This window comes from Neophocaena asiaeorientalis, unplaced genomic scaffold, assembly GCF_003031525.2.
Source record: "Neophocaena asiaeorientalis asiaeorientalis breed wild unplaced genomic scaffold, Neophocaena_asiaeorientalis_V1.1 scaffold39, whole genome shotgun sequence".
Classification (NCBI taxonomy): Eukaryota; Metazoa; Chordata; class Mammalia; order Artiodactyla; family Phocoenidae; genus Neophocaena; species Neophocaena asiaeorientalis.
Window position 1 is genome coordinate 7057386 of NW_020175670.1, and position 25452 is coordinate 7082837.

General features: G+C 40.8%; 1 protein-coding gene across 5 annotated transcripts in view; it reads right to left on the reverse strand.

The window, feature by feature from the left end:
* Positions 1-4771: 4771 nt before the first annotated feature.
* The window catches only part of FAM114A1 (family with sequence similarity 114 member A1), a 64952-nt gene continuing 44271 nt past the window's right edge, over positions 4772-25452 (reverse strand). For 2 of the 5 annotated variants that reach the window (XM_024731644.1, XM_024731643.1), the window contains exons 8-15: positions 23346-23469; positions 17798-17889; positions 16375-16419; positions 15384-15545; positions 14400-14539; positions 11765-11837; positions 7535-7588; positions 4772-6322 (exon numbers count right to left, since the gene is read on the reverse strand). In XM_024731644.1, the coding sequence (XP_024587412.1) occupies positions 6221-6322; positions 7535-7588; positions 11765-11837; positions 14400-14539; positions 15384-15545; positions 16375-16419; positions 17798-17889; positions 23346-23469 (792 nt within the window). In that variant the 3' untranslated portion in view covers positions 4772-6220. Of the gene's footprint in view, positions 6323-7534; positions 7682-11764; positions 11838-14399; positions 14540-15383; positions 15546-16374; positions 16420-17797; positions 17890-23345; positions 23470-25452 lie in introns of those variants that run through there. The other 3 variants (XM_024731646.1, XM_024731645.1, XM_024731647.1) reach the window with 3 other exon arrangements.

Consider the following 25452-nt stretch of genomic DNA (forward strand, 5'->3'; position numbering starts at 1 on the left):
GTTAGCCTTCTGACAGGGAGATTTGTGGAGCAATTTTTCTCTGCCTGAGGCCACAGGGTAGAGAGAGGAGAGCCCAGGTATTAGCTGGAAGAAAAGAACTCAACCTAAGGGAAAATGAGCAACTTTTCCTTTTTATGACCAGGTATCTGCTTGTCTGTGGGCTCTGACTAGCATTTTATACACTGCCTGGATATAAATCCTATCTCTTCCGAGTATCAGCTGGATAACCTCAGGCAGATTATTTAATCTCTCTGTGTTTCGCTTTTCATCTGTGAAATGAGTATGATAATGTTGCTATCTCATAAGGTTGACATTGGGAATTAAATTGAGATCATGGAGATAGTGTCTGGGACATAGTAAGTACTTAGTGAATAAGTTCATCATCGCAATCACCATCACCATCATCTCTATCACCACCACCACCATAATTTCTTGGGCTTAACAGGGAACAGCACCAAGTTCAGGGACAAGCAGGTATTACTGAGTACCTCCTTAAAACACTTATCTGTATCTCACAGCACCTGGTACTGAAGATTCAGCAGAGAAGCTGTCTAAAGTCAGTAATCTTCTAGGCAAGGGAAGCATAAAACAACCCCAAGCTTCAGGCAAATAGTAGAGGGTTAAGGATTTTCAGGAAGGGTGGTGATATGAAAATGGGCTTCCTTGGCACCAGTGAAGGGAGAAGGGGAGGGGGAAATGGAGCCATTTTAGGACAAAGGCACCTGTGAGACAGGCTGCTGTGCTGAAGTTGACCAGGGAGCTGCTTGATGTAAATGTCTGTGAAGCGGTGAAGAGGCCCGTGGTGAGAACCATCCAGGGGCTCCATAACCTCACATGGCTTCATTCTGTGTCTCTTTGGCCCCAGTGTGTCCTCAGTTGTGTGGAAACAACCAAAGCTGACGACCAAATCTTTCAGCTACAAATCCACCTCATGGCATAAAGAGAACTAAACACATAAGTGTTCAGATGTCTCTAAAATAACATGTTACTTTTCTCTTTTGTTGGGAAGTTCTACATAATAGTTTACAATGTTAGCTGGTCAGGACGAACTGACATGGATTTGAATCCTGGCTCTGTTTTACTAGTTGTGTAAGATTGGATGAGTTACATAATTCCTTGGGTCTAAATATTCTCATTTAGACAGTGGAAATTGTAATAATATCTACCCAATAGGGTACTTATGGAGATTAAATGGGATAATGCATATAAAACACTCAGCACAGTGCCCAGCAAACAGTAAATACATATGATGATCATTATAGAAATCTTTTGGCTGGATTGTTTTCTGGTGAGGTAAATGGGGAAAGGAGAGTATAAATGTAGAGAAAGAGAAAGGATAGAAGAGGAGACGTGAAAAAGAGAGGCAGGATGTGAAAAGCTGATCCTGGAAGAGAGGCACTTAATGACTGTCAAAAAAGTCCTGAGAGAGAAAAAGGATAAAGATGGCAGGGACTCGAGGCAGAGAATTAGCTTTGCTTTTTTTGCCAAGGTTTCATCCATCTGGTCTTGGCTTCTATGCTTGCTTTTTCCTCCAAATGCAGCTCTAGAAACCTAGTGGTGAAACCCAGGGCAAGGAGACAGACCATTTCTGAATTACCCTAAACTTCTGTTCTCAGGGAAGGCATATATGAAATGTACATATTAGTCTTTTGCAGTATGTAATTTCTTTGAGACTAATAGAAGAGACAGGCCTGTCAAGTGAGTCAGCAGTGACCAAAGGCAGACATAATCCTTTTGCTTTTTGGCTGACAGCTCATGCAGGGAAAAATATTCTCTGGTTCAGACAAAGGTAAATGTAGCTTCAATTCCAACACAAAATTCTTTTTTTTTTGCGGTACGCGGGCCTCTCACTGCCGTGGCCTCTCCTGTTGCGGAGCACAGGCTCCAGACGCGCAGGCTCAGCGGCCATGGCTCACAGGCCCAGCCGCTCCGCGGCATGTGGGATCTTCCCGGACCGGGGCATGAACCCGTGTCCCTTGCATCGGCAGGCGGACTCTCAACCACTGCGCCACCAGGGAAGCCCCCAACACAAAATTCTTACCCTCCATAATCAGCTTCTATTCCCAGTCTATGATGACAGGAGACACTAGAAATATCAGAAACACCACTGATTTCTTACGGTTGGGTTGTAATAAGTTAATCATTGCTAAAGGTAAAATGCCCAAACGATAGAATAACTCAGATTATTTTCAGGATCTAAGCATGCACACACACACACAAAGAATTTAGATTTGCTTAATAGCAGATATTGTAGTGGAGCATCTATTTATAGGTAAATATACAGAAAATGAACACAAACCTGAATAAGTTATGAGATACCTAGAAAAATACAACAAATCGTTAACCCCATGATTTTTTTCTTTAATGTGAAGAATGGCTGGTCTGAATCCACTCCTAGATTAGATTTTTGAATTCTCATCAACTACAAAATCAAGGCAGAATTGCAGTTCTGAACTGAATTTTCATTATGATCTCTTCTGATGTGCCTTTACAAACACAATAATTTAAGAAGCCAAGTTGAAGCCTGGATCTGAATATCAGAACGTAGGGCACGCTTAAGAGGAAGACCAAAGGGTAATTTTTACATTACAAAATTTACCTTGACCTTGAAGAATAACTGCTTTTATAAAATTAAATACAGATTGAAGTCATGTGTTATGATCCACCCCATCTGTTCAGCATACATACATTTTTTTTTTTTTAGGAAAAAAGAGAAATATGCTTATTTCACATTTTTGCTGAATTACTTCATAAGATGTTATATCCTGGACCTCTGAGATGGCTGTGACTGGAATCTGCCTGCTTTTGTTTCTAGCTTAAGTGCAGCCTGGCTGGCCTGTGCAGGAGGTAATTTCCCAGACACGCAAGCACCTCGGGGCAGCTGACTTCTACAAAGCACCGGAGACACTCTCATTTCTCGGTTGGGACTTCTACCATGTAATTCACACTTTCCTTTGCCTTCCCAAGGCTGGTGCTTCTTCGCCTTTGAGTTCTGCAGCTGAGGTCCGTGGTTCCTTTGTGGGTGCAGCTGAAGCAGCTCATTCCTGGCACTGCCCCAGTGAGCCCACACTGCTCATTTAACCATGGGCTTGATGTACAGCCCAGTGTGAGACCCAGAGGAAAGAGAGGCTTCTGTCCTCGGTGGGATAGAATATTTAAGCTTAGGCCTTTGCTTTAAGATTTGGGATTTTGCCCTTCAGAGCTGTATGTATCAATACCCCAAAGCAATTTTTCTTGGATGCATTTTGCTTTGAATTTGAAATATGCTTTTTATTTAATAAGGCACAGGCACAGGACTACATTCATTATTTAGACTAGAACATCTTTTGCACCTGATGTAAGGAAAAAAAAAAAAACTGGCATGCATGTTCAGGGTAATTGCATAGAGTGAAATGAACCCAATTTATGTAAAGGATTATTGAAGGAATACAAAATTTCCAAAGTAAGCCTGCTAAATCATTCATTCGGTAATGGATTGACATGTGCCCAGATCTGGATCCTGTGCTTTGCTAGCTTTTAAAGCAAAGCAAAGAAGCAGTTATTTAAAAGTGATGGTGGGGGCTTCCCTGGTGGCGCAGTGGTTAAGACTCCACCTGCCAATGCAGGGGACACGGGTTCGAGCCCTGGCCCGGGAGGATCCCACATGCCGTGGAGCCACTAAGCCCGTGCACCACAACTACTGAGCCTGTGCTCTAGAGCTCACGGGCCACAGCTGCTGAGCCAGTGTGCCACAACTACTGAAGCCCACACGCCTGGAGCCCGTGCTCCGCAGCAAAAGAGGTCGTTGCAATGAGAAGCCCACGCACCGCAATGAAGAGTGGCCCCCACTCACCGCAACCAGAGAAAGCCCACGCACAGCAACGAAGACCCAACGCAGCCAAAAATAAAAAAAAATAAAAATAAAAAAAATAAAAGTGATGGTGAAAAACAGTATTGAAAGAGAGCAATCCTGGAGAGTGGATACATTTTAAGTGCTGATTCTCTCTTAAATAATGTAATTCACAGACCATGGAGCTAGGCCCCAGGAATCATCTCTCGGCCTACGTTTCCATTTGGCAACCCTCGACATTCTATCATTAAAAGATATATAAATGCAATGTAAATAATATCAACCACTTTTAAATAAATAATTATCTCTCTTGTTCTTTTGCAGATTTCTATTTCATTTTATGATTAAAAATTTTGCTATGCACTAAATGGGTGCAGTTAGGCTTAAAGTCTAATTTTGGGAATCTAGTTCCTTTGAAACTATTGGTTTCTTTTACATTTCCAGTTAACGTCTATAAATCCATCTGATGCTAAAACATCTGATGGGAAGAAATTGTAAATCTAAACCCTTTCTTCTGCTCTATACACAAAAGGTCTAAAATTTATGATGAGGCAAATGGAACACTTTCACGAGTTAATTGTTCTCTAGACTGAATAGCAGAAACGTTTCAGGCAATCAAAAAGCAAGTAGGGGGACTTCCCTGGTGGCTCAGTGGTTAAGAATCCGCCTGCCAATGCAGGGGACACAGATTCGATCCCTGGTCTGGGAAGATCCCACATGCTGCAGAGCAACTAAGCCCGTGTGCCACAACTACTGAAGCCCGCATACTCTAGGGCCCGTGAGCCACAACTACCGAGCCCACGTGCCACAACTACTGAAACCTGCGTGCCTAGAGCCCATGCTCCACAACAAGAGAAGCCACTGCAATGAGAAGCCTGTGAACCACAATGAAGAGTAGCCCCCACTCGCCACAACTAGAGAAAGCCCACGCACAGCAACAAAGACAGGAAAACCCAGCTTTAATTGATTCCTCAGAGAATTTTTTTTCAAGATCATAAATTCTTATATTTTCCATTTCGTTGTTTCAGGAGATACACAAATGAAATGCAGGATATTGGAAAATAAAATGCTGAGAAGTAGGATGATATGAAAATATCCCTACTTTGCCTGTATGGAACTCTATCAGGGGAATAAGACCAGAAGTGAATGAGGGATTTTTTCACGCTGGCAAAAGTATAGGCTTCATTTGGCCTGGAGAGAGCCACTGTGCAAGACACCTCGTGACAGTACCTGGAGGGATGTCAGTGGGGCTCCCAGATAGGAACATTGTACAGACCCCTACCCAGAGTGACCATCTGGGGCTTGGGGGGAGAAATGCCCATTGACAAGGCCTCTCCTGGCCGCAGGGTCTTCTGTGCAGCCTCCTGGATTGTGACCATTTCGTCATCCACACATCAGCATTTTCTGTCTTTAGAAGCAATCATTACATTTGCCATTGGCGAGTGTGATCTGTGTATTCATGGAACAGCTTGACTCAACTGTAGTAGATTTTAAAATGCAGTCCTGGGGGTCTATTCTGTTGTAATTCCCTTAATTTTCTATCTGAATACTTACAAGCTTTATGATTGTGCTATTATGTACTTATGGTCATAAGAATTCAATTTTAAACAAAATATTCTTTAGTATCCCTTTTCATATGTATTTTCATCCCATATGTAAAGTTTGGGATAAAAAAGTACAACCAGTTGAAGGGTAGAACATTTAAAAAAACACTAATTTACCTTGTTCTTCAAATTTTTTAAGGTTTGGAAAAGTTATTAGTATTTTAAAGCATTTTAAGAATTATTATAAATCCTCTCTCAGAATATCTGTCTCTACTGGGGTGAGATCATGTTCCTCTATTGTGAGCACACAGTAGGAGCTCAATAAATGCTTGTTCTGAGAGTACATGACTATAAACAGATACTTACGTTCCTCTTTCACCATAATAGGTAATATCTATGAGTAGTGTTATCTCTGACAGTGGCATTAATATAACAAAACTAAGTTTAGGATAAGAATTGATTTTAAGTCATACTAGAAGAATGGGAAATTTAAAAGTGGAAATATAAAGTCTAGGGTCTGTCCATGAATTTCCAAATATAACATGCTTGACCAGGAAAATAGAAATGAATATTTTGAGTGAACTCCAGATAAAGGAAATTATCAATACAAAGCCATGTAAATTTAAATTAACATAAAGGAAACATAATTACTTGTAAAAACAACCGTATACATTAAGAGAAATGATACTGCCTTTGAACTTGCATTCTCAATCTGTCTGTGCAAAATTGCTTGTAGTGTCTCCAAACAGGCATCTGTGGTCAGATGCGTCGAAAACATTCCATGAAATGGTATATATCAGAGCAACAGGGCCTGCTGTTTCCTTTAACTAGATGGAGTCTGGCCAGGTCATGGCTGTGCTTTGGAACGACTGGTCTGGATGTGTGAAACCTGCAGGACAGGCAGCAGCAGCTGGAAGGCATCCTGTATGTATGTGGTGCTATTGCAGCCCTATGAAGGGAGAAAATTGTGGTTGGAGGGTTATTGTCAGAGTTCCAGCTTGACAATTCCTCCCATTTGATAATGTTCCTTCTCCTTATACCCCACACTATTTTAGAATATTTTTCTTTTAATGTTGGTGCTTAAAAAAGATGTAAACACATTTCTTTGGATGTTTCTATTCTGCCTCTGACTGCCTGGGTTTCCTCTTAGCTGTGTCCTCCAGAACCTGCCTCTATGGTTCCTTGTCTCTTCTTGTCAACTCCATCCCCCTCTGTGGCTTTGTCTTAAACAATAACGTTTGTTGTCACCACATTGTTATTCTTGTACCTTGGTAGTTTCCCTTAATGATAAGACCCAATTCCTAAACGCATTGCTATAAATACATAGGTAGCCCTCCCTGACTTTTGTAATTTCCAAATTTTGCATTTGACAGGTACTTCAGACAGCAAGAAACTACTGTATATGCATTGCCCATGTTCAAACTCAACTTGTCAACACCTTGTGGCTTCAGTGGGGTGCCCTGGGGCTACAGATGTGCCAGTTCCTTAGAGTTGGTCCCTAATAGAAGGTTTTCCCCACTAATCACAGGTGGAACACCGTGCCTCTAAGTCAAGAATGAGGCCTCCTGGGCTTCTTTTCTTCGATCTTACATCGTTACTTCTGGCAAAGCCACAGCTGTACGGGGCAGCTGCATGTCCATGTTACAATGTCCTGGTGGGTGGGCAGGCCACGGAGTGAGCGGTCACAGAGGATCTTGCCTCTGGTCACTGAACGGGTAGATGATAAACATTCTACTTGTCATTTTTGCCAGTCTGGAGCTTAGACCTAGCTAAACTCAAGGTTATGTAAATGGAGGGAAGTGCCCATTTTTATGAAAATCACCACTGAGCAAGAATCCCTCATTGCAGCCAGTTATCACAGTGTTAAATCTGGTGTCAAACTTGGCAGCAGAAATGTGCTTCTGTCGGGGGAAACAGCAACAGAAATAACATGCGAGCTTAGCGTTTCTCTTTATAATCAGAATTCTTGAAAATGAGGTATTGCTGCTTCACCCGAGGGTTTACAGCTGGTTTAACTACACAAATGTACTCAAAAAAGACTGTAGACGATAAAATTTAGAATTGCAATAACACTTGCTGCCTGGGAGAAATACACACAAAAAAATGTAGCTCTAACATTTGCTTTGATTCAGAAGCACTTTCTCTCCAGGAGGCCACTTACCTCTAACAATACACTATTGATCATGGGGTTAAGGACCTCAGCCTTCTTGTTGCTCTGTGGAATCAAAAGGATGAAATTGACAGATTAGGTGCTCATATTCCAAGGCTTGTCCCAGAAAATGCAGATGCTGGCTTTGTTGAGGAATCTCTTAGAGAAGAAGGGGAGAAGTGGAATGCTTACTACAGACAAGGCTTCATATTTGGTGCTTCCCCTACACGATCATTTAATTTAGACAGAAATCTTAGGAGGTAGGTAGGTACCATGATAACCCCGATTTAAAGATGAGAAAATAGGGGACGTCTCTGACGGTCCAGTGGTTAAGACTTCACCTGCCAGTGCAGGGGGTGTGTGTTCAATCCCTAGTTGGGGAGTTGGGGAGTTAAGATCCCACATGCCTTGCTGCCAAGGAACCAAAACATAAAACAGAAGCAATATTGTAACAAATTCAATAAAGACTTTAAAAATGGTCCACATCAAAAAAAAATCTTAATAAAAAAATAAAAAAAATAAGGATGAGAAAACAGGAATCAGGAAGGTTGAGTAACTTGCTTAAGGTCATGTAGCTAGAAATTTACACTCAGACCTTTTAAACTACTTAAAGCTCGTAGCAGGTCTGGGATTGGGGGTGGTGAGTGAGGCTGAGTTGTACAGGGTCGGATTCAGTCTTTATTTAAAATTTTGATATTTTGTTCATCATGATTTTTTGGTGTTAATTTTGATTTTTAAAATACTGCATTAAAATATTTATTTAGATGACTGAGGTTGTTTCTTTGTCTCTTTTTGTGGTGGGGGGAGTCCCCTTAAATTTGGTAGACATGTTATGTACTTTTACTTGCCTACCCTAGTTCCAGACCTGGTCTGTAGTCTTTTTTCTTTTAAATGCAAACACGGGTACTTGGTTATAGGGTGTGTCTTCAAGGTTGGCAGTAAAGTTAAAACACTCTTAAATATAACTTGCAAACAGGTCAGCATATCCCAGTTTGCAAAACATGGAAAACGCAGAATACAGAACCTGATATTAAGTAGGTGTTCAAAAAGTGGGAATCAGTGTTCATGTCGCCGTTATTATTATGTCCAGTCTTCTCTATCTAAAATGTTCAATCCACTCTTAGACAATAAATAATTACAGGGACTAGAAAGAAGAGGGCAGTCTTAATAGGCTGCTTTCCCTCACTGTACTTGAAAGACTTTATGACAAACAAAAGTATATAAATGAACTATTTCTTCCCAGAGCAGCTCACTTTCACTGACATTACTCTACTGAGGGCTAAGTAATGTCCTACTGGGGAAACCAGAATGGAGTCTTGGGAAAAACTCTTTAAAAACCCAGTCATTTTAGTAAGTAACCAGAAAATCCATTATGGTTTGCTTTCATGTTTATTTGATTATCAATAAACCTCTAAAATATAATCAAAATGAGGGCAATAAAATGGCATTGGTTTTCAGAATCAATGAGATGTGCAAGCAATTTAAATAGAGTCTGGAGAGCAATATATACTCATTAACTTCAAGTTATGAATAATGGCTCTTTTAGAGAATACAAACAATGACGATGTGAATGATTCATCACAGCACAAGATGAGAGGTACTGTTGTCATGAGATGGTATTTCAGTAAACTCCATTTAGATTTGGCTTTTTCTTTCTCCAAACGATAATCTGTGTGTTCCTGATTGCGTTCATACAAACATTTGGACACAAGTGTGTGTGTGTGTATTTTTTTCTTTTTTCTTTTTTTTGCGGTACGCGGGCCTCTCACTGCTGTGGCCTTTCCCGTTGCAGAGCACAAGTTCCGGACGTGAAGGCTCAGTGGCCATGGCTCATGGGCCCAGCTGCTCCGCGGCATGTGGGATCTTCCCGGACCGGAGCACGAACCCATGTCCCCTGCATCGGCAGGCGGACTCTTAACCACTGTGCCACCAGGAAAGCCCTGTGTGTGTGTATTTTATGTGTGTGTATTTATTCAAGTACACACTTATCTGCTAGAGCTTTGCTACTCAAAATGTAGGATATGAATTAGGAGCACTGTTACCACTTGGGAGTTTGTTAGAAATGCAGAATCTCAGTCCTCATCCTAGATCCACTGAATCAAAATCTGCATTTAATAAGCTCTCTAGTTTATTTGCTTGCACATTAAGGTTTGAGAAGCACTGTGCTGGAATACAATACATTAAAGGAAATAGAAAGCAATACCATGAATATCACCCACTAACATAAATTAATTAATGTTCAACATGAATCGTATAAAACATATAACACACATAGACACAGACATATACATCCTCAACACTAGGCAACCGCAGAGAACCAAACAGTTAGCTATCTGTCTGCTGTGTCTGATGGGCAGCCAACTGGGAGTTGAGTCAACTGGGTGAATCGTTCACCCTTCTGAGACTCAGTTTCTCAGGTAGTAAACTGGAAAGAGCGAGAAGAGGGTACAGTAGAGCCTTGGGAAGCTGAGTCGCCAAGGTCATTCCATCCTGATTAAGAGCTCACACCTCTCTGTAAATCTAGCAGTTACACCAAAGTCCATGGGCATCAGTTAACTTAGATGATGCCAATCACATAAGTGTATTTTATCAAGCCTATCCTATCAATGAGCTTCTACCCTTCCCCTTCACTCTGCCTGTTTACAGTGAAGCTCCATTGCTGAAGGCCTGAAATTAGACAAATATAAAAGCTGGTCTTTTACAAAATAGGAGAAGCAAACCATATTCTTTGATAGCAGAATGAATAGTTGGTATGTAACTCATCCTTTATCAACTAAGCCACTTACAGAAGTCTGAGAGGCACACAACTCGGACAGCCCAGTCCACAATCATTTTTGCTTTTTTTTGAGACCTGCTCTTTGCCTGGGGTGGGGGTGGGAAGAGGTGTACCCCAGCAGCAAAGTAGGTCTACGTGATACGACCCTGTCCTCATCACTACTGGAGACACCAAGATGCATATCTGAGCCTTTCAAACCTTCTCACCCAGGATCCTGGAATTTGAATGAAGAGAACCAGGAACTGCTGTAGTTGAGTCACATTAATAACAACACTTTAGAGAGAAGGTACATGAGCTCTGGTGATGGGTCCCCCACGACTGCTCATGTACCTCAACTACCTTTAATAAGCTCCTCTTTCTGTCTAAATTATTTAGTGCTTGTTTCTGTTACTTTGTGCTAGGAAGAGATATGTTGAAGTCCTAACCTCCAGTATATCAGACTGTGACCTTATTTGGAGATAGGGTGTTGCAGATTCAATTAGATAAGATGAGGTTTTACTGGTCATACCTTAATCCAATATGACCACTGTCCTTCTAAGAAGAGGGAAATGTGGGCACAGACACACACAGAGGGAGGATGATGTGAAGATAGAGAAAGAAATTGGGGTTACACTGCTGCAAGCTAAAGAATGCCTGGGAAGCTGGAAGAGGCAGAGAAGCGTCCTTCCCTAGTGGCTTCAGAAGAAGTATGGCCCTGCCAATACACTACTTTCAGACTTCTAGCCTCCAGAATGGTGAGACAATACATTTCTGTTGTTGAAGTCACCCAGTGTGCGGTACTTGTCAAGGCAGCCCTAGGAAACTAATACATTTGTAACCCAAACACCCTAGCTAAAACAGGAAGTGAAACTTGCTGTTTCTCTTGTAAAGAATCATCTGCCTTTGCATCCAGGGCCTTAAAGGGAAAAGTAGAAAGGTTGAAAAGGAAAAATTGCCACTGTCTTCTCCAATCCCATTAGGTTGAGTTACATAACATGACTGATTTCTAAAGAAAAGAACCAGAAGCCACAGCTCCAAATGAATGCCGAACCTTTCAAAATCGTTGCCTCGAGAACAGAAACACTTCTACATATTGGTAAAATTTTTTTCTTTTGGTCAAAGTTGAAGTGTAACAATAAAGCAGAATTATTTTACTAGAGATTGTGGAGTTATATATCACAGATGTTAAATAATAGAAGGAACCTTAGTGAACAAATAAAGGAAATGAGGCCCAGAGAGGTTTGAAAATCCACCCAATACCTTGTATGTCTGATATGGTCGCATCAGGGCTAGAACTCAGTCAGATGAGAGCCTTAAGCTGCCTATAGCTAGAGAAGATGCTCAGGCCTCATTTTAGCAAATGTCCTGGCAGAGCTTCTGCTTTGTGGAGCTATCAAAGAAGGTACTATGTCCTCCACTTCATATCACAGCCCCTTGTAGGCCTTCCCCTCAAAAAGGTGAAAAAAGAATCAGTATCATAATCTTACCCCAACAGTGGTTAAAGAATTTGTAAACTTCTCTGATAAGGAGGCCACTTCCTTGCACATTGCAGTAGTTAATCTGAAAGAAGAAAAAAAAGAGATTTGGGTATTTTTAATAAAGAAAAATAATTGTATTGTTAATACAATTATTGATATTAATACAGTATTCCCTTTAAAAGAAGAGCACTCAAGTTTGAAGATGCTCTGTAGAAATGTTTTCCTCAGTATTCTTCCATGATTCACAATCACAGTTTAATCTAATTCTCACCCTACCTCTTTTTCGAAGCAAAAGCATATGCAGGAAAATACCAGGCTTGAGCTCCACAAGGGGTATAAAACTCTTGCCAAGGGACTTTTCTCCAGCATTGTTCATTTGAAAATAATAATGAACATTCACTGAGATACTATGTTAAATACTTTTATATGCATAATCACATTTAAACTGCATAATGACCTTATTAGGGTCCATTATTATTCCCATTTTATAGATGAAGAAATTCAAACTCAGATGTCTCTTCATATCTTGATTATGGTTTTTTTTTTTTTTCGGTACAGGGACCTCTCACTGTTGTGGCCGCTCCCACTGCGGAGCACAGGCTCTGGATGCGCAGTTCCAGCGGCCATGGCTCACAGGCCCAGCCGCTCCGCGGCATGTGGGATCTTCCCGGACTGGGGCATGAACCCGTGTCCCCTGCATCGGCAGGCAGACTCTCAACCACTGCGCCACCAGGGAAGCCCTTGATTATGTTTTTATGAGATGCCTCAAAATAAAGATCCTGTAGAATATGTTTTTTAAGACTTACATCAAATACATCAAAACTTTACCCCAATGTTTATTCCAGCCATCACGGCTAGGACTTTACCCCAAGAAAATAATGCAAGACAGATACAAATATTTAACAAAGCAATGTTTGTCATAACATTATAGATGATGACAAAAGCTGAAAACAATCTACCTAACAATGGTGCATTTTGCCTGAGTTTTTTAAACAATAAGTATGTAAGACTTTTATGAAGTGATTAAAATGCTATTAGCAAAACAATAACTCCAAGTTAAGAATCTTACATGTTAAAAGATCTAGCGATGTCAGTAGAGGCAAGTTTCGTTCTGATAAATAGGGGTTCTGTCTAAGCTATGTATTCAGGTTTGTTGAGCTATATCCATCTATCCCTCCTTCCACTTATCTATCCATCCAACTACTCATCCATCCACCCAACCATCCAAAACTTATCTGCAGGAAGGGTCAGGAGTAAGGCCAAGAGATAGCAAAGAGCAGTTCTGCCTATGTTCTTGGGCAGGTGGGTGGAAAGGCACTTATTGTACAGACATATATGAGGCCTTATTACATTTTGCTTGGAGCAGCTTGGTAAGGTTGGGACAATCAGGGGCTGAGAATCAGACAGGAGCTAAGAGTAAGGTTCTGCTTTCCATACTCAGAAACTTCTGACTTCAGCCCTCCTCTTTCCAATCAGCATGCAAATATAAAACAGTACTCAGATGCTTTCCTCAATACTTGAAACTCCTATTTTGCCCTTTCCTCTTCCTTCTTTACATCGAGACAAGTACATATTCTTTGCAGGCATTTTAAGGGCAGGATTGTGCAGTGCTTATAATATCTTGGATTTTCACATGTTTAGATAGGAAAATCTACACTAGATCACAAATCTGTACAAGTGAGGAAAAATGCCATCAGAGACACTAATAATGACTTTTTGGAAGGTCCTTCCACCAAAACTTTGCTCCCCAACCTACAATGCCAAATGTAGTAATAAGTGAAGACTAGTTAGCTAGCAAGTGAGTGAATGTGTTGAGATGTGTGTGTGTGTGTGTGTGTGTGTGTGTGTGTGTGTGTGTGTCTGTGTGTGTGTACCCATATATTTTTAGGAGGCTCTTATTTGGGCTCCTGTGTCTATATAATAATGAGAGGGCGTTTGGGCCTGTGCTGATTTTCTATACCATAGCTTACAGTCATATGTGTAAAAGCTAATGGCTTATTCTTCAGCTCCATAATCAACTATTTTAATGAACGCTCCATACCAGCTATTTTCATGTGTATAACATTATATATATACACGTTTTTATTTCACTAAACTAATAATAGTAGCTTACTGAAGAATAAACATATGATAGCAAATATGCACGCAAAAGCAATCCACAGTGAACTGGCTTATGTTAGTGACCATCATTGCCAGAATTCAGAACATGCAGAGCTTGTGTAAGTCGCTCCGAACAGTGGGGGTGTGTTTGCATATTTCTGTGAAACTAGTTGAGAAGGTCCATTAAGGTGTCTTTTATCTGTGTGGCATGTTGAAAATGTAATTATATTCAAAGGTCTGTACTTTCAAGATTCTGATCTATTAAAAGAAACATTTAGCTCTGAATGATTTAGGGTGTCTTCCCTTAAATCTCTTCATAAATAATTCCTGGAATGTCTAGCTAATTATTACTGTTCTCGCTAACTTGGCTCATTTCTTAAGAGGGTCCTTAATTCTTAAGATGACCACAGAACAATGGAATTAGTTGACATGAAATCTGAATCTTTAGTAGCTGAGGGTGTATGCGTGTGTGTGCGTGTGTGTGTGCATTTGAATGGCACGTATACATAAAATTGGAAAAATAAGAATTAAAAGTAACATTTACTTTATCAGAACTTTTGCTTGGTCATGAGCTGGTTTTTCCTCTTCTTGTCCATGAAGAATTAATTCTGCTACTTTATGAAGCTGCTCAATACAGCGAGCTGTTACTTCTGCCAGGCTTTCGATGGACTGCATGTATGCTTCCTGAAAGCAAAAAGTACCAGTCAGAAAATTATTCATTGAGAAGATGCTTTCTAAAAAACTCCTGTGACATTAAAACAATTACATAATTCCTGGAAAAAATCCCCCAAAACAAATATGACCTGAAAAAATTTACCCAAAGATTAATGGGTGTACCTAAGACTTTTCTAAGTGGAAATACTACCATAAAACAGAAGTGTCACCAGGTCCCAGGGACATAACAAGCCTTCTTCACAGCTGGGTCCCCAGTTCTCAGAGCAGTGCTGGGCACACAACAGACATGAAAGCGTGTGGAAGGGTGGCTGAATTGAACAGACCTCAGTGGACATTTTTCTTTAGAGCGATCTAATTTGAAATTTTCTTTCTCTAAAATTAAAATTCAACGTAAAATGAAGTTATTACAAACTCATTTGTGAACATAGGCAGATTATAAATTATGCATATATAAATTTATTAAACTACAGAAAAAAAACTGTGGCAATGAAATTCTTTTTTGGAAAAAGCTTCAATTACCTCATTAGTTATGGGGCATAAGGACATGTTATGGTTACAAATTTGATATGATGGAATTTTACCCTAAAGATAAATCAACTATGTTCTTAAATATCTTTTTTCCTTTAAATTATAACTGTAACGCTATGGAGGAAAGCTACAATATCTATGCTAAATCATGAAATGTCCTGGTATAGAGAAATTTTAGTGTTTATTACATTAATACTCATATTTCTATAGTGTGGAATAGGGTATAAATGAAAATGAAATGGCTTTGCCTCACTTAAAATTAGGCTGCTAATAAAATGAACATAATATTACTGCTCTTTAGGCGGACGATCTGTAATGCGTTTACCTCGACTGTCTTAGTTTTCCTTTCTTCCTTCTTGTCTTCTTCGGGGTTTTCAGGTTTCTCTTCCTTTTCTTCCTTCTCTGTTTTGTCCTCTGACTCTTCGGCCACGTCTACTGGCACCACAGTTTGATCCTCTTCCACCCAGTCATGAGCTTTTTTCATGGCCTGCAAAGGCCCCCAACCAAAGCAATACGTTTATTGTACAAATATGGAGACACAAAAGCCAATCCCACGACTTGGATCAAACCCTAAACCGCCAAGGGTGGTTCTCTGTACGTTTAAAGAGTGATGGGGCAATTCCTCAACTTCCTTAAAAACACCTTGTTGTTGCTTTCTGGTAAAAAATACAGTAAGAAAAAGGGACAGAGTAGAAAGAATGTATGGAGAGAAAACTGCAGGGCCTGAGGAATTTTTGGAAAGCATTCTAAAATGATACTCAGGGCTTCCCTGGTGGCGCAGTGGTTAAGAATCCGCCTGCCAATGCAGGGAACATGGGTTCTAGCCCTGGTCCGGGAAGATCCCACATGCCGCAGAGCAACTAAGCCCGTGCGCCACAACTACTGAGCCTGCGCTCTAGAGCCCGTGAACCCCAACTACCGAGCCCGTATGCCACAACTACTGAAGCCTGTGTGCCTAGAGCCTGTGTTCTGCAACAAGAGAAGCCACCGCAATGAGAAGCCCTCGCACCGCAACAAAGAGTAGCCCCCGCTCACCGCAACTAGAGAAACCCTGTGCACAGCAACAGAAGACCCAATGTGGCCAAAAAATAAATAAATAAAATCTTAAAAAAAAAAATAAAATGATACTCAGATAGGAATAAAAATGACCGTCACTTTGGAAAAGCCATAGTATATTTTTCACTTTTTGTGACCAACTGTAAAATTTCATATATATATATATGAAATTTAGCCAGGGTCATTGCGAAAGCAAATTTCCTCATCTGCTATGTCTCAGGAAGCCCTTAATATTTCATGAACCTAATAATGTATCATACCAGAAGATGAAGGATGGCTCTGTTCCTCTCCAGCCATGCCAGAACCTCGCAGGGCGGAGTCAGGGGGTGGGAACAAGAGAAGAACTGTGATGAATTTCACTTCACATGAGTGCAGTTTGAGCAACTTGTGGCCTTAAAAGTTTTTGAACAAGCAGACACCACCTTCCCTATCTGTTACTCCCTGAATTTTGAAAGGGCAGACTTACCAGCTTTTATATTATAGTTTAAGCTGTTTGCTTAAGTTGCATCTGAGCTTATGCAAAACTTACTTCTCATTTGAAAGCTTGCATGTCAAAGTTTAATGTGTCATGGTGTTGATGGCAAGTTAATGGGGAGAAGATTAGGGGAGACAAAACCTAACAAACCATGCTTGGTGTGTCCTCTTTTAGGGACAAAGGTTTACCTATGTAAATAAGCCAGTGAGACCTCGGAGGCACCACACACACTCTCTGAGCTGCTGCAGGTGCTGTGTGGAGATGAGTGAGGCAATTTCCCTGCTGCGTTCAAGTCACTGACCTGCCAGAATCAGTGACCTCTATCAGAGATAAAGAAATTGCTCATCTCTCCACCTCACTGCCTCAGTCTGCCCTTTCCTCACCCACCTTGATGAGTGAGGACCTGTGTCAACCACCGATCGCTAAAGAGAAGAAAGAGAGCGGGTGGTGGTGGGATGAACTGGGAGACTGGGATTGACATGTATACACTGATGTGTATGAAATGGAGGACTAATAAGAACCTGCTGTATAAAAAAATAAATAAAATAAAATTCAAAAATTCAAAAAAAAAAGAGAAGAAAGAGAGAATGGGAAAAATGACAGTTTTAAGTAATTAATGATCAGTGACCTCATTAAGAAATGCCATCGCAAGACCTTGTAGGAACTTGCAAAACATCCAGTGTTACTCTCAGAGGAAGCCAGACAGTGAAAGCTCAGATGGTCTTAGACACGACGAAGCACCAGCTTTCCCGTGGGAGGGGTTGTGTGAGTGGCCTGGCTCTGGCAGATGTGCTTTCTCTGCCTAATGCTGGCATGTCACTTTCGAGGGGAGGGGAGATGGAATTTGAAAAAGCCCTTTGGTGATTCTGCACCTTCTTTCCTCCTCTAGGCTGAGGGTAACCACTGATCTGATCTAAGACCCTATTTTAAGGAGAAATGACTTGTTCAAGGTCACAAGGTAATTACCAGTGAAACTGCAACTAAAATGCAGGTCTTGTGACACAGCCTAGCAGGTTCTCTGCAGCCACATTTCATGATGTTGCCTCCTAGAATCTTAATTACTGACCCGGGACTCCCCTCCTGCTATGTGCCATTGGGACTTGGGGTTTTTCTGTTTCAGGTGGATTTCTGGATTTTACAACCGAGACCTTTAAAAAAAAAACAAAAAAAAACCAACAAGCAAAAACTGAGATCCATATGGTGCTGACCTTATTGAGTTTGTCAGGTGTGGCCGCAACATGCAATTCAAAGAGAAGCTCTGTAAGCATGCTAGCAAATTCTTCTCCCTTTTCTTCTATCCCTGGAAATAGAAAATGACAGAAGTAAGAAGCATGATTTATTTTTCATCCTTCAGAATGTGGCAGCTCCCACAACCTTACAGCCCGCAGTCAGAGTATAAGTGGGGGCAGCAACAGCCCGCCCTCCAGCCGCTGGGCAAAGACGAGCTGTGCCCGTGTATGAGCACAGAGGCGAGGCAGCAGGCTGCAGCTGGGCGAGGGGCTGGTGGAGCCTTGCTGCTCGCAGCTCTAGCTGGGGCACCCCTGGGCTGGCCCGAAGGGCACGTGAGGGCAGGGCAGGACCACTGGTCTTCTTCACAGCTATAGGTGGTCAGTAGCTGTTTGCTGAATGACTGAATGAACAAATGAACGACCCTTCTCAGGCTTGAAAGCCCTGGGACAACACTGTGTTTATGACTTACAGTACTGTTATGCTTAGCACTGCAACCCTTAATGATACTCAGGGTACTCTTTTAGGTACACAGAGCCACAGTACTGAGCAAGCAGAATTAGTCTCCATGGATCATCTACTTATATCTTAATACTTGTAACAACATTATATCTCTGGAGAAATTTCCCATGGTTTCCTAGGACACCTGCCTGGTCCTACAATATTATGTAATGATATGTCTTCCCTTCAGATTGGAAGCTACCTAAGGATACAGACAATATTTGTTTTGCTCATTCCTGAATCCAGAGCATCTAACACAGTGCCTGGAACATAACAGGTGCTAAAATGAATATTTATTGAATAAATAATTTACTAATATATTATACCATAGATACTAATATATTGATTATCTATAACATGTTATATATATATATCATGAAATAAAAATAACAATATTATTGGTGGGCAATAAAGAGGAGAGATCTTTAAAAGTTACAACCTTATATCTCTCATTTGTATCTACAAGTTGAGGCCATTTTCAAAGTTTCTTATAAGTGCTAAAGAATTGATATCACAATGGATTGTATCACCAGTTTGGGACGGTGGTGGAAGGATAAAAGCATCATTCATCTGGCCTTATTACATGATCTCAGAAACCCTCTGAGAAGAAAATACCATGGCCTATGTTAGTGGGTGAAGGCAGTAGCTTCAGAGAGGGCTAAGCTATGTGAGAAATACTGTATCTAACACTTGTCTGCTTGTGTATTTCTGTTTTAGAGACAAAATGGTTAATCAGCAGCTTGTGAAGATAGCCAGGATAACTTGTATGTCTTTTTTTTTTTTTTTTTTTTTTTTAACTGTTGTGGCCTCGCCCGCTGCGGAGCACAGGCTCCGGACGTGCAGGCTCAGCGGCCACGGCTCACGGGCCCAGCCGCTCCACGGCATGTGGGATCTTCCCGGACCGGGGCACGAACCCGTGTCCCCTGCACCGGCAGGCGGACTCCCAACCACTGTGCCACCAGGGAAGCCCACTTGTAGGTCTTTGTTCAAAGAATTTGGCCTAATCAGTTTATCATCACCTAGAATTTATATATTCTCATTGGGGAGCAGGTCAAACTAGAGAAGTAAAACATATATGTCAGGTGAGAAGTTTTATGGAGAAGTATACATCAAGGGAGAGGAATAGGGACAGCTGGGGGTTAGGAATTTCAAATGGAGAGGAGCTGAGAAAATGGCCTTTGAGTAATAACCCAGAGGAGGAGAGGGATGAGCCACACAGATCAGGGGAAGAGCCTTCCAGGCAGAGGCACCGCCAGGGTCAATTCCAGGAGGGAGTGTGCCTGGCTTGCTTGGGGACAGCAGGGAGGACAGGGTGACCGCCACAGGGAGAGGGAGGCATGTGCCTTGCGGTAGAGGGAGAGATGGCTGTCTTTGTTCACAGTGAAGCTGATACAAGCAAATCATAAAACCCATAAAGTAAGTGCTCAGACGGAGCAGTCTTCTGCAACACTTGATCCAATTCTCAGGGGTATTAAGAAACCTTTCTCGGGGAGGTGATGCCTGAACAGAGCCTTCAAAAATGAGAAGGCTTTAGTCACATGTACAAAGGGAGAGCTGGAGGGCTACCGAGTCAGAGAGAGAATGAGAGAGAGAGAGAGAGAGAGAGAGAGAGAGAGAGAGAGAGGCCATCAAAAGCTGAGATTCTGTCTCTGCTGGGCAGAGATCTTGGTCTCATCCTCTCTAGGTAGGCAAAGTAAGAGGGGCAACTCCCACGGGGTCTCATTTCCAAACTGCCTGGTCCTTCTCATCTCCGTGAGGCAGTGCTGCAGGGCAGAAAGAGCCCTGGCCTCAGGTTGAGGATGTGGAGATTCTTCCCCAGCTCCTGCACCTGTGGCTCTGTGACCTGGGGCCAGTCACAGGGCTTCTTAGCCTCCATTTCCTCCTCTGTAAATATAGGATAATAAAACCCAGCCATCTGCTCTTTAGTGTTATTGTAAGGAGCAAATAATACAACAAATGTGTAAGTATTTTGTAAACACTAGAGTTTTATATAAACTGTATTGTTAAGTGTTACAAAGATATAAACATAGGGAGATTAAAAATATTTGAGAGTAATCAACACTAAATCAGGATACACATACTCTCTGTAGCTCCAGCTTTTAAATGTGCATTCGTTCTATAGGACAGAGAAATACACCAATAACTTGTAGCAAATGTTTTAGGAAAATCATCACAGAGAAAAATGGATGTAAATAAAAAACAGATGTTAAAGAATGTTGCAACAAAGAATATCTATTACTACAATTCTTGGTCTGTATGTGTGGCCGAGAAGATCTTCACCAAGTCAATAAAAAGAGAAAATATCTTTTAAAAATCTTTTCACAACAGTGGTAAACCAAATTAGAGACCCACGGCGGTGTGATAAAATTACACTCTGCTGGTAGGACAAACATGCAAATCATTAGCTAATGTTATTAAATGCAGAGGAGCCCAATATTAAATTTATCTAAAAATGACAGTTCATTACATTTTCTAAGACTACCAAATAAATTATTTAGGTGTTAGGGGGCTTTTAGGAATGCAAGTGCTTACAAGAAAAAATATGATGAGAATGCTGTGGTTTCTCCCAGAATTTTGCTCCTGGATTGTCTGCTCTCCCTCACTAATGAGATTGCTCTCGACAGCTTTTAGTTAATCCCTCACCTTTCTGGAGTTGTAACACTCCATCATATTGGATTGATTTAATGACAACCCTGCTATTCTTCTCTCCCATTCTTCTTTAGGTGTCTAAATGACATTTATTTATTAAATTAAGTTAATTGAAAGTAATTGTGTTTTGATAATCTGGAGCTGCCCTTTAGGAAAATGGACATATTATGGGAGGTAACAGGGTTCCATCACTTAAAGAGAGATTAATCTACCATTTCTTTTCTTTTTTTTTTTTTTGTGGTACACGGGCCTCTCACTGTTGTGGCCTCTCCCGTTGCGGAGCACAGGCTCCGGACGTGCAGGCTCAGCAGCCATGGCCCACGGGCCCAGCCGCTCCGCGGCATGTGGGATCTTCCCGGACCGGGGCATGAACCCGGTGTGTGTCCCCCTGCATCGGCAGGCAGACTCTCAACCACTGTGCCACCAGGGAAGCCCTATCTACCATTTCTTAAGCATGCTGTTCAGGACTTCAATTTTTTTTTTTTTTTTGGTCATATTAAAAAATCTCCATTTACTGAAGCTCTATATTAACACTGGAGCATAACACATGTAGTAACATTTCCTATTTAACAGTATTGAATCAAGTTTTCTCTCCAAGGAATTGCACTAGTTGGGGATGCCATACTGCATTCACTTACACTGGAAACAATATTTCTTTGATGTTAGGGAGAATTTGGGATCCTGTTTTTATCCGTTCTGAATGACATACCCAGTAAGGCAAAGGTCTACCTCAGGCACCATAAACTGAAGAAAAATAGCCTGCATCTTTTTGGTGATTGTTACTCTGGAAAAGAGGCATCTACATTAGTTCATCTTGGGTTCAGAATACTAGCTGCATGACCTGTGACAGCTAGTATCTTAGTTTCTTCATTATTAAAGCAAAGACAAGATTGTCATCCTTTGTGACTTTGTAGAAACACACAAATGCTCAAAACCATTGTTCTCCAACTGTCTCTTTGATATTGACCTTTTCCTATGCTTCAGTATAATTGATTCTTCTATTTTGATGCAGTGAGCATATCTCATTAAACTGAAGGTACATGAGGTCAGCATGCGGGGCTAAAGCGGGAGATAGTATTTAAAAGACAGTTTGCAAATGCTTAGAATAATTTTGCCCCGAGCATCTAGGCTGAAGCATTTGAGCTCTTGTGTTTGAGTTTTGATTAAAGATACGTAACACGTCTGGGCACAAAATGCTTCCAGAGAGTGATGTACATGATATGCATGTACATTATCACAAGTACAATTGTAAATAAAAGTTGTAACTTGTTGCATCTTTACTATTCTCCTGGAATTGTGTTAGCACTTTTAATAATAATAACAGCTAACACTTCGAGCCGTTCTGTATGCCAGCCTCTGTAATATTTTTTTGCATATATTATCTAATTTGATCCTTACAATAGCCCTCAGGAATAGGTATCACTGTCTCCATTTTACAGGTAAGACACTGAATTTCAGAAAGGTTATATAACTTGTTCAAGGACAAATAGCAAGTAAGTAGTGAAAATGTTGCAAATAAGACCCTTCAGATGATCCCAGGAGAAGCCAGCCTTGTGTGTCCAAGGTTGCTTAAGTTTTCAGTGTAACCTACGTGAAACAACTGTCTAGTGCTTGGTGATGACATCAATCACTCTCCATGTACACAACAAATGCTTCACTATATTCTGTTCCCAAAGGGACAACTTAATCATTAAGCACGTCCAACTTTGGGAACCTCTTTTCCTCTCTCAAGGAAGCCTTGCTTCTCACAAAATAGGTTCTAGTCTCCTTGGGGTCATGTCATCGTCTGGCTGGAAGAGCGTGTACCTGGCTCACTTTAGTGATTGACTAACTCAATCAAACCTGACAAATCACGCCTTGATGCACCCTGTGCCTTTGTATTTTTTGGGTGACGTGTAGGCCACTTACAAATACACCCTAACTCCTACACACAGAAATTAAAAGGAAGAAGAAAAATATGAACAGAAATCCATTGAAAGACCTGCCCACCATCAAGATCAACCACATTCAACAACTTCCACGTGCAGGTAAAAAATCAGACACTGGAGCATAAACTCTAGTCATCAGGGCCCTGTTGAGTGCACTGTGCTCTTCGTTCACTTGACCAGATGCATTTGCTGTGTGCCTGTGACATGCCAGGGACACCAGAGAAATAAAGGTGCTTCACTCAGCAGTTCCCACCCAAAGGACAGGAGGACTATAGGTCAATGTGACCAGCTCCTGTAAAAAGACCAGATGCACAGAGAATTTGGAAGTGAGCAGGAGAAGCACCTGAATTAAGTAATTCTCTCCTGTTCAAAGGGCTATGCTTATTAACAGCAGTTTCTAAGGACGGCACCAATCGTTTGTCTTGCTATTTAACTGGTTACTTTCCTTTACCTTGCACTTCTTGATTCTCTTCATTCTCTAATTCTTTGGCTGCAAAGATGTCTTTAATGGAAATTAGGTCATTTTTTAAGACTTCCAGCTTCTCTCCATCAAGTGATGCTAAAAATGACTGAACCTGAAAAAAAGAAATAGGTCAGCATAACTGTCATCTTTTCTTCTCATTAATGATGTTTACGTATAGCTGTGCCCAGTTCCCCCAGGTGATTCATGGCGTGGGAGGTAACACTGGGTTGAATGTTGGATTTAACTGCCTAGTAACTGTGCAACTTTGGGTAAGTTACATAAGCTCCTTGGGCCTCAGTTTTCTCATGTTTTTAATTGAATATATTTGACAGATAACATTGTGTAAATTTAAGGTGTATAACATGTTAATTTGATACATGTGTATATTGTAATATGATTGCCACTGTAGCGATATTTAGCACCTCTATCACATTACATAATTATACTTTCTTTTTAGTGGTTGAGACAATTAAAATTGTAGTCTCTTAGCAAGTTTGATGATTATAGTACAATACTGTTGTCCGTATACCTCACACTACACATTAGATCTCTATGGCTTATTTACTACTTTTGCAAGTTTGTACCCCTAAGTAACATCTATCTTATCCTCCCCCCAATCCCCTGCTAACCACCATTTTACTGATTTTTATGAGTTTGACTGTTTTGAGATTCCACATAAAAGTGATATCATGCTTATCTCACTTAGCATAAGGTGCTCAAGGTCCAACCATGTTGTCGCAAATGGCAGGATGTCCTCCTTTCTCATGGCTGAATAATACTCTATTGTGTATATATCTCACACCTTTTTTAATCCATCCATCTGTTGATGGGCATTTAGGATGTTTCCATGTTTTGGCTATTGTGACTAACACAATAAACATGGGAGTGCATATATCTCTTCAAGATCCTGTTTTTGGCTTCCTCAAAAAATTAAAAATAGATCTACCATGTGATCCAGCAATTCCACTTCTGGGTATACACCCAAAGGAAATTTTATGTTTTAAATGGAGAGCCACACTTCATTGTGATCCTTTGTGGGATAAATGAAACAACGAATGTGAAAAACATTGCACAAGTGCAAACAGCAGATGCTAAGTAAATGTTGCTGGTAGCTCTTCTGTCATAGTGGTTGAAAACATACCCTGGTTTCAAATATCAGCTCTTCGCTTATTAATTATGTGACTTTGGGTAATTTACTTAACCTTTCTGTGACTCAGTTCTCTTATCTCTAAAATGAGAACTTATAGCAACTACCTTATAAGACTGTTTTGAAGGTTAAATGAAATGATGTACTCAGGAGTATTTATCGTGATGGTCAATAAATTATATATATAATGTAAACAAACATATATGTAAGACAGAAAACAAACTTATGGTTACCAAAGGGGAGAGGGAGAGAGGAGTATGGGATTAACGGATACAAACTACTACATATAAAATAGATGAGCAACAAAGATTTACTACACAGCACAGGGAATTATACTTACTATCTTATAATAACTTATAACGGAATATAATCTGAAAACAATAACTGAGTCACTTTGCTGTACACCTGAAACTACACGAACTAACAAACAAACTTTAACAATATTGTAAAGCAACCATACTTCAATAAAAAAGTATATGTAAACAAATATATAAATAAGTAGTTGTATGTATATTACAGACATACATACAAATACACTTGCTAGATGTTTTATTGTACTGGGGTTACAAAAGCGTACAAGATACATTTTTCTTCTCAGAGATCTTACAGTCTCAAGGAGGGAGGCCCATGTGAACAGATAACAGCCACACCAGGTGTGAGTGTAGTGACAGTAGGGGGTTCCCAGTAAGGGGGCTGCAAGGCTCCTTGGGGGATACAGCACAGAGGATGATGCGTAAACTGGTGTGCTCCCTGTTCACTGTCTTCAGAACCCCTCTTTTGAAACTGTCCTTCATAAGCACTTAAAAATTATTTGTACAGATGGTCAGTCAACCTCTGTGAACCTGAAGACCATTTGAATTTCCAAAATGGTCACAGTGCATGGAGAACCATATAAAAAGTGAAGTCTGACTATAAAGTAGTAAAGTTTTAAATTTTCATACTGCAGGT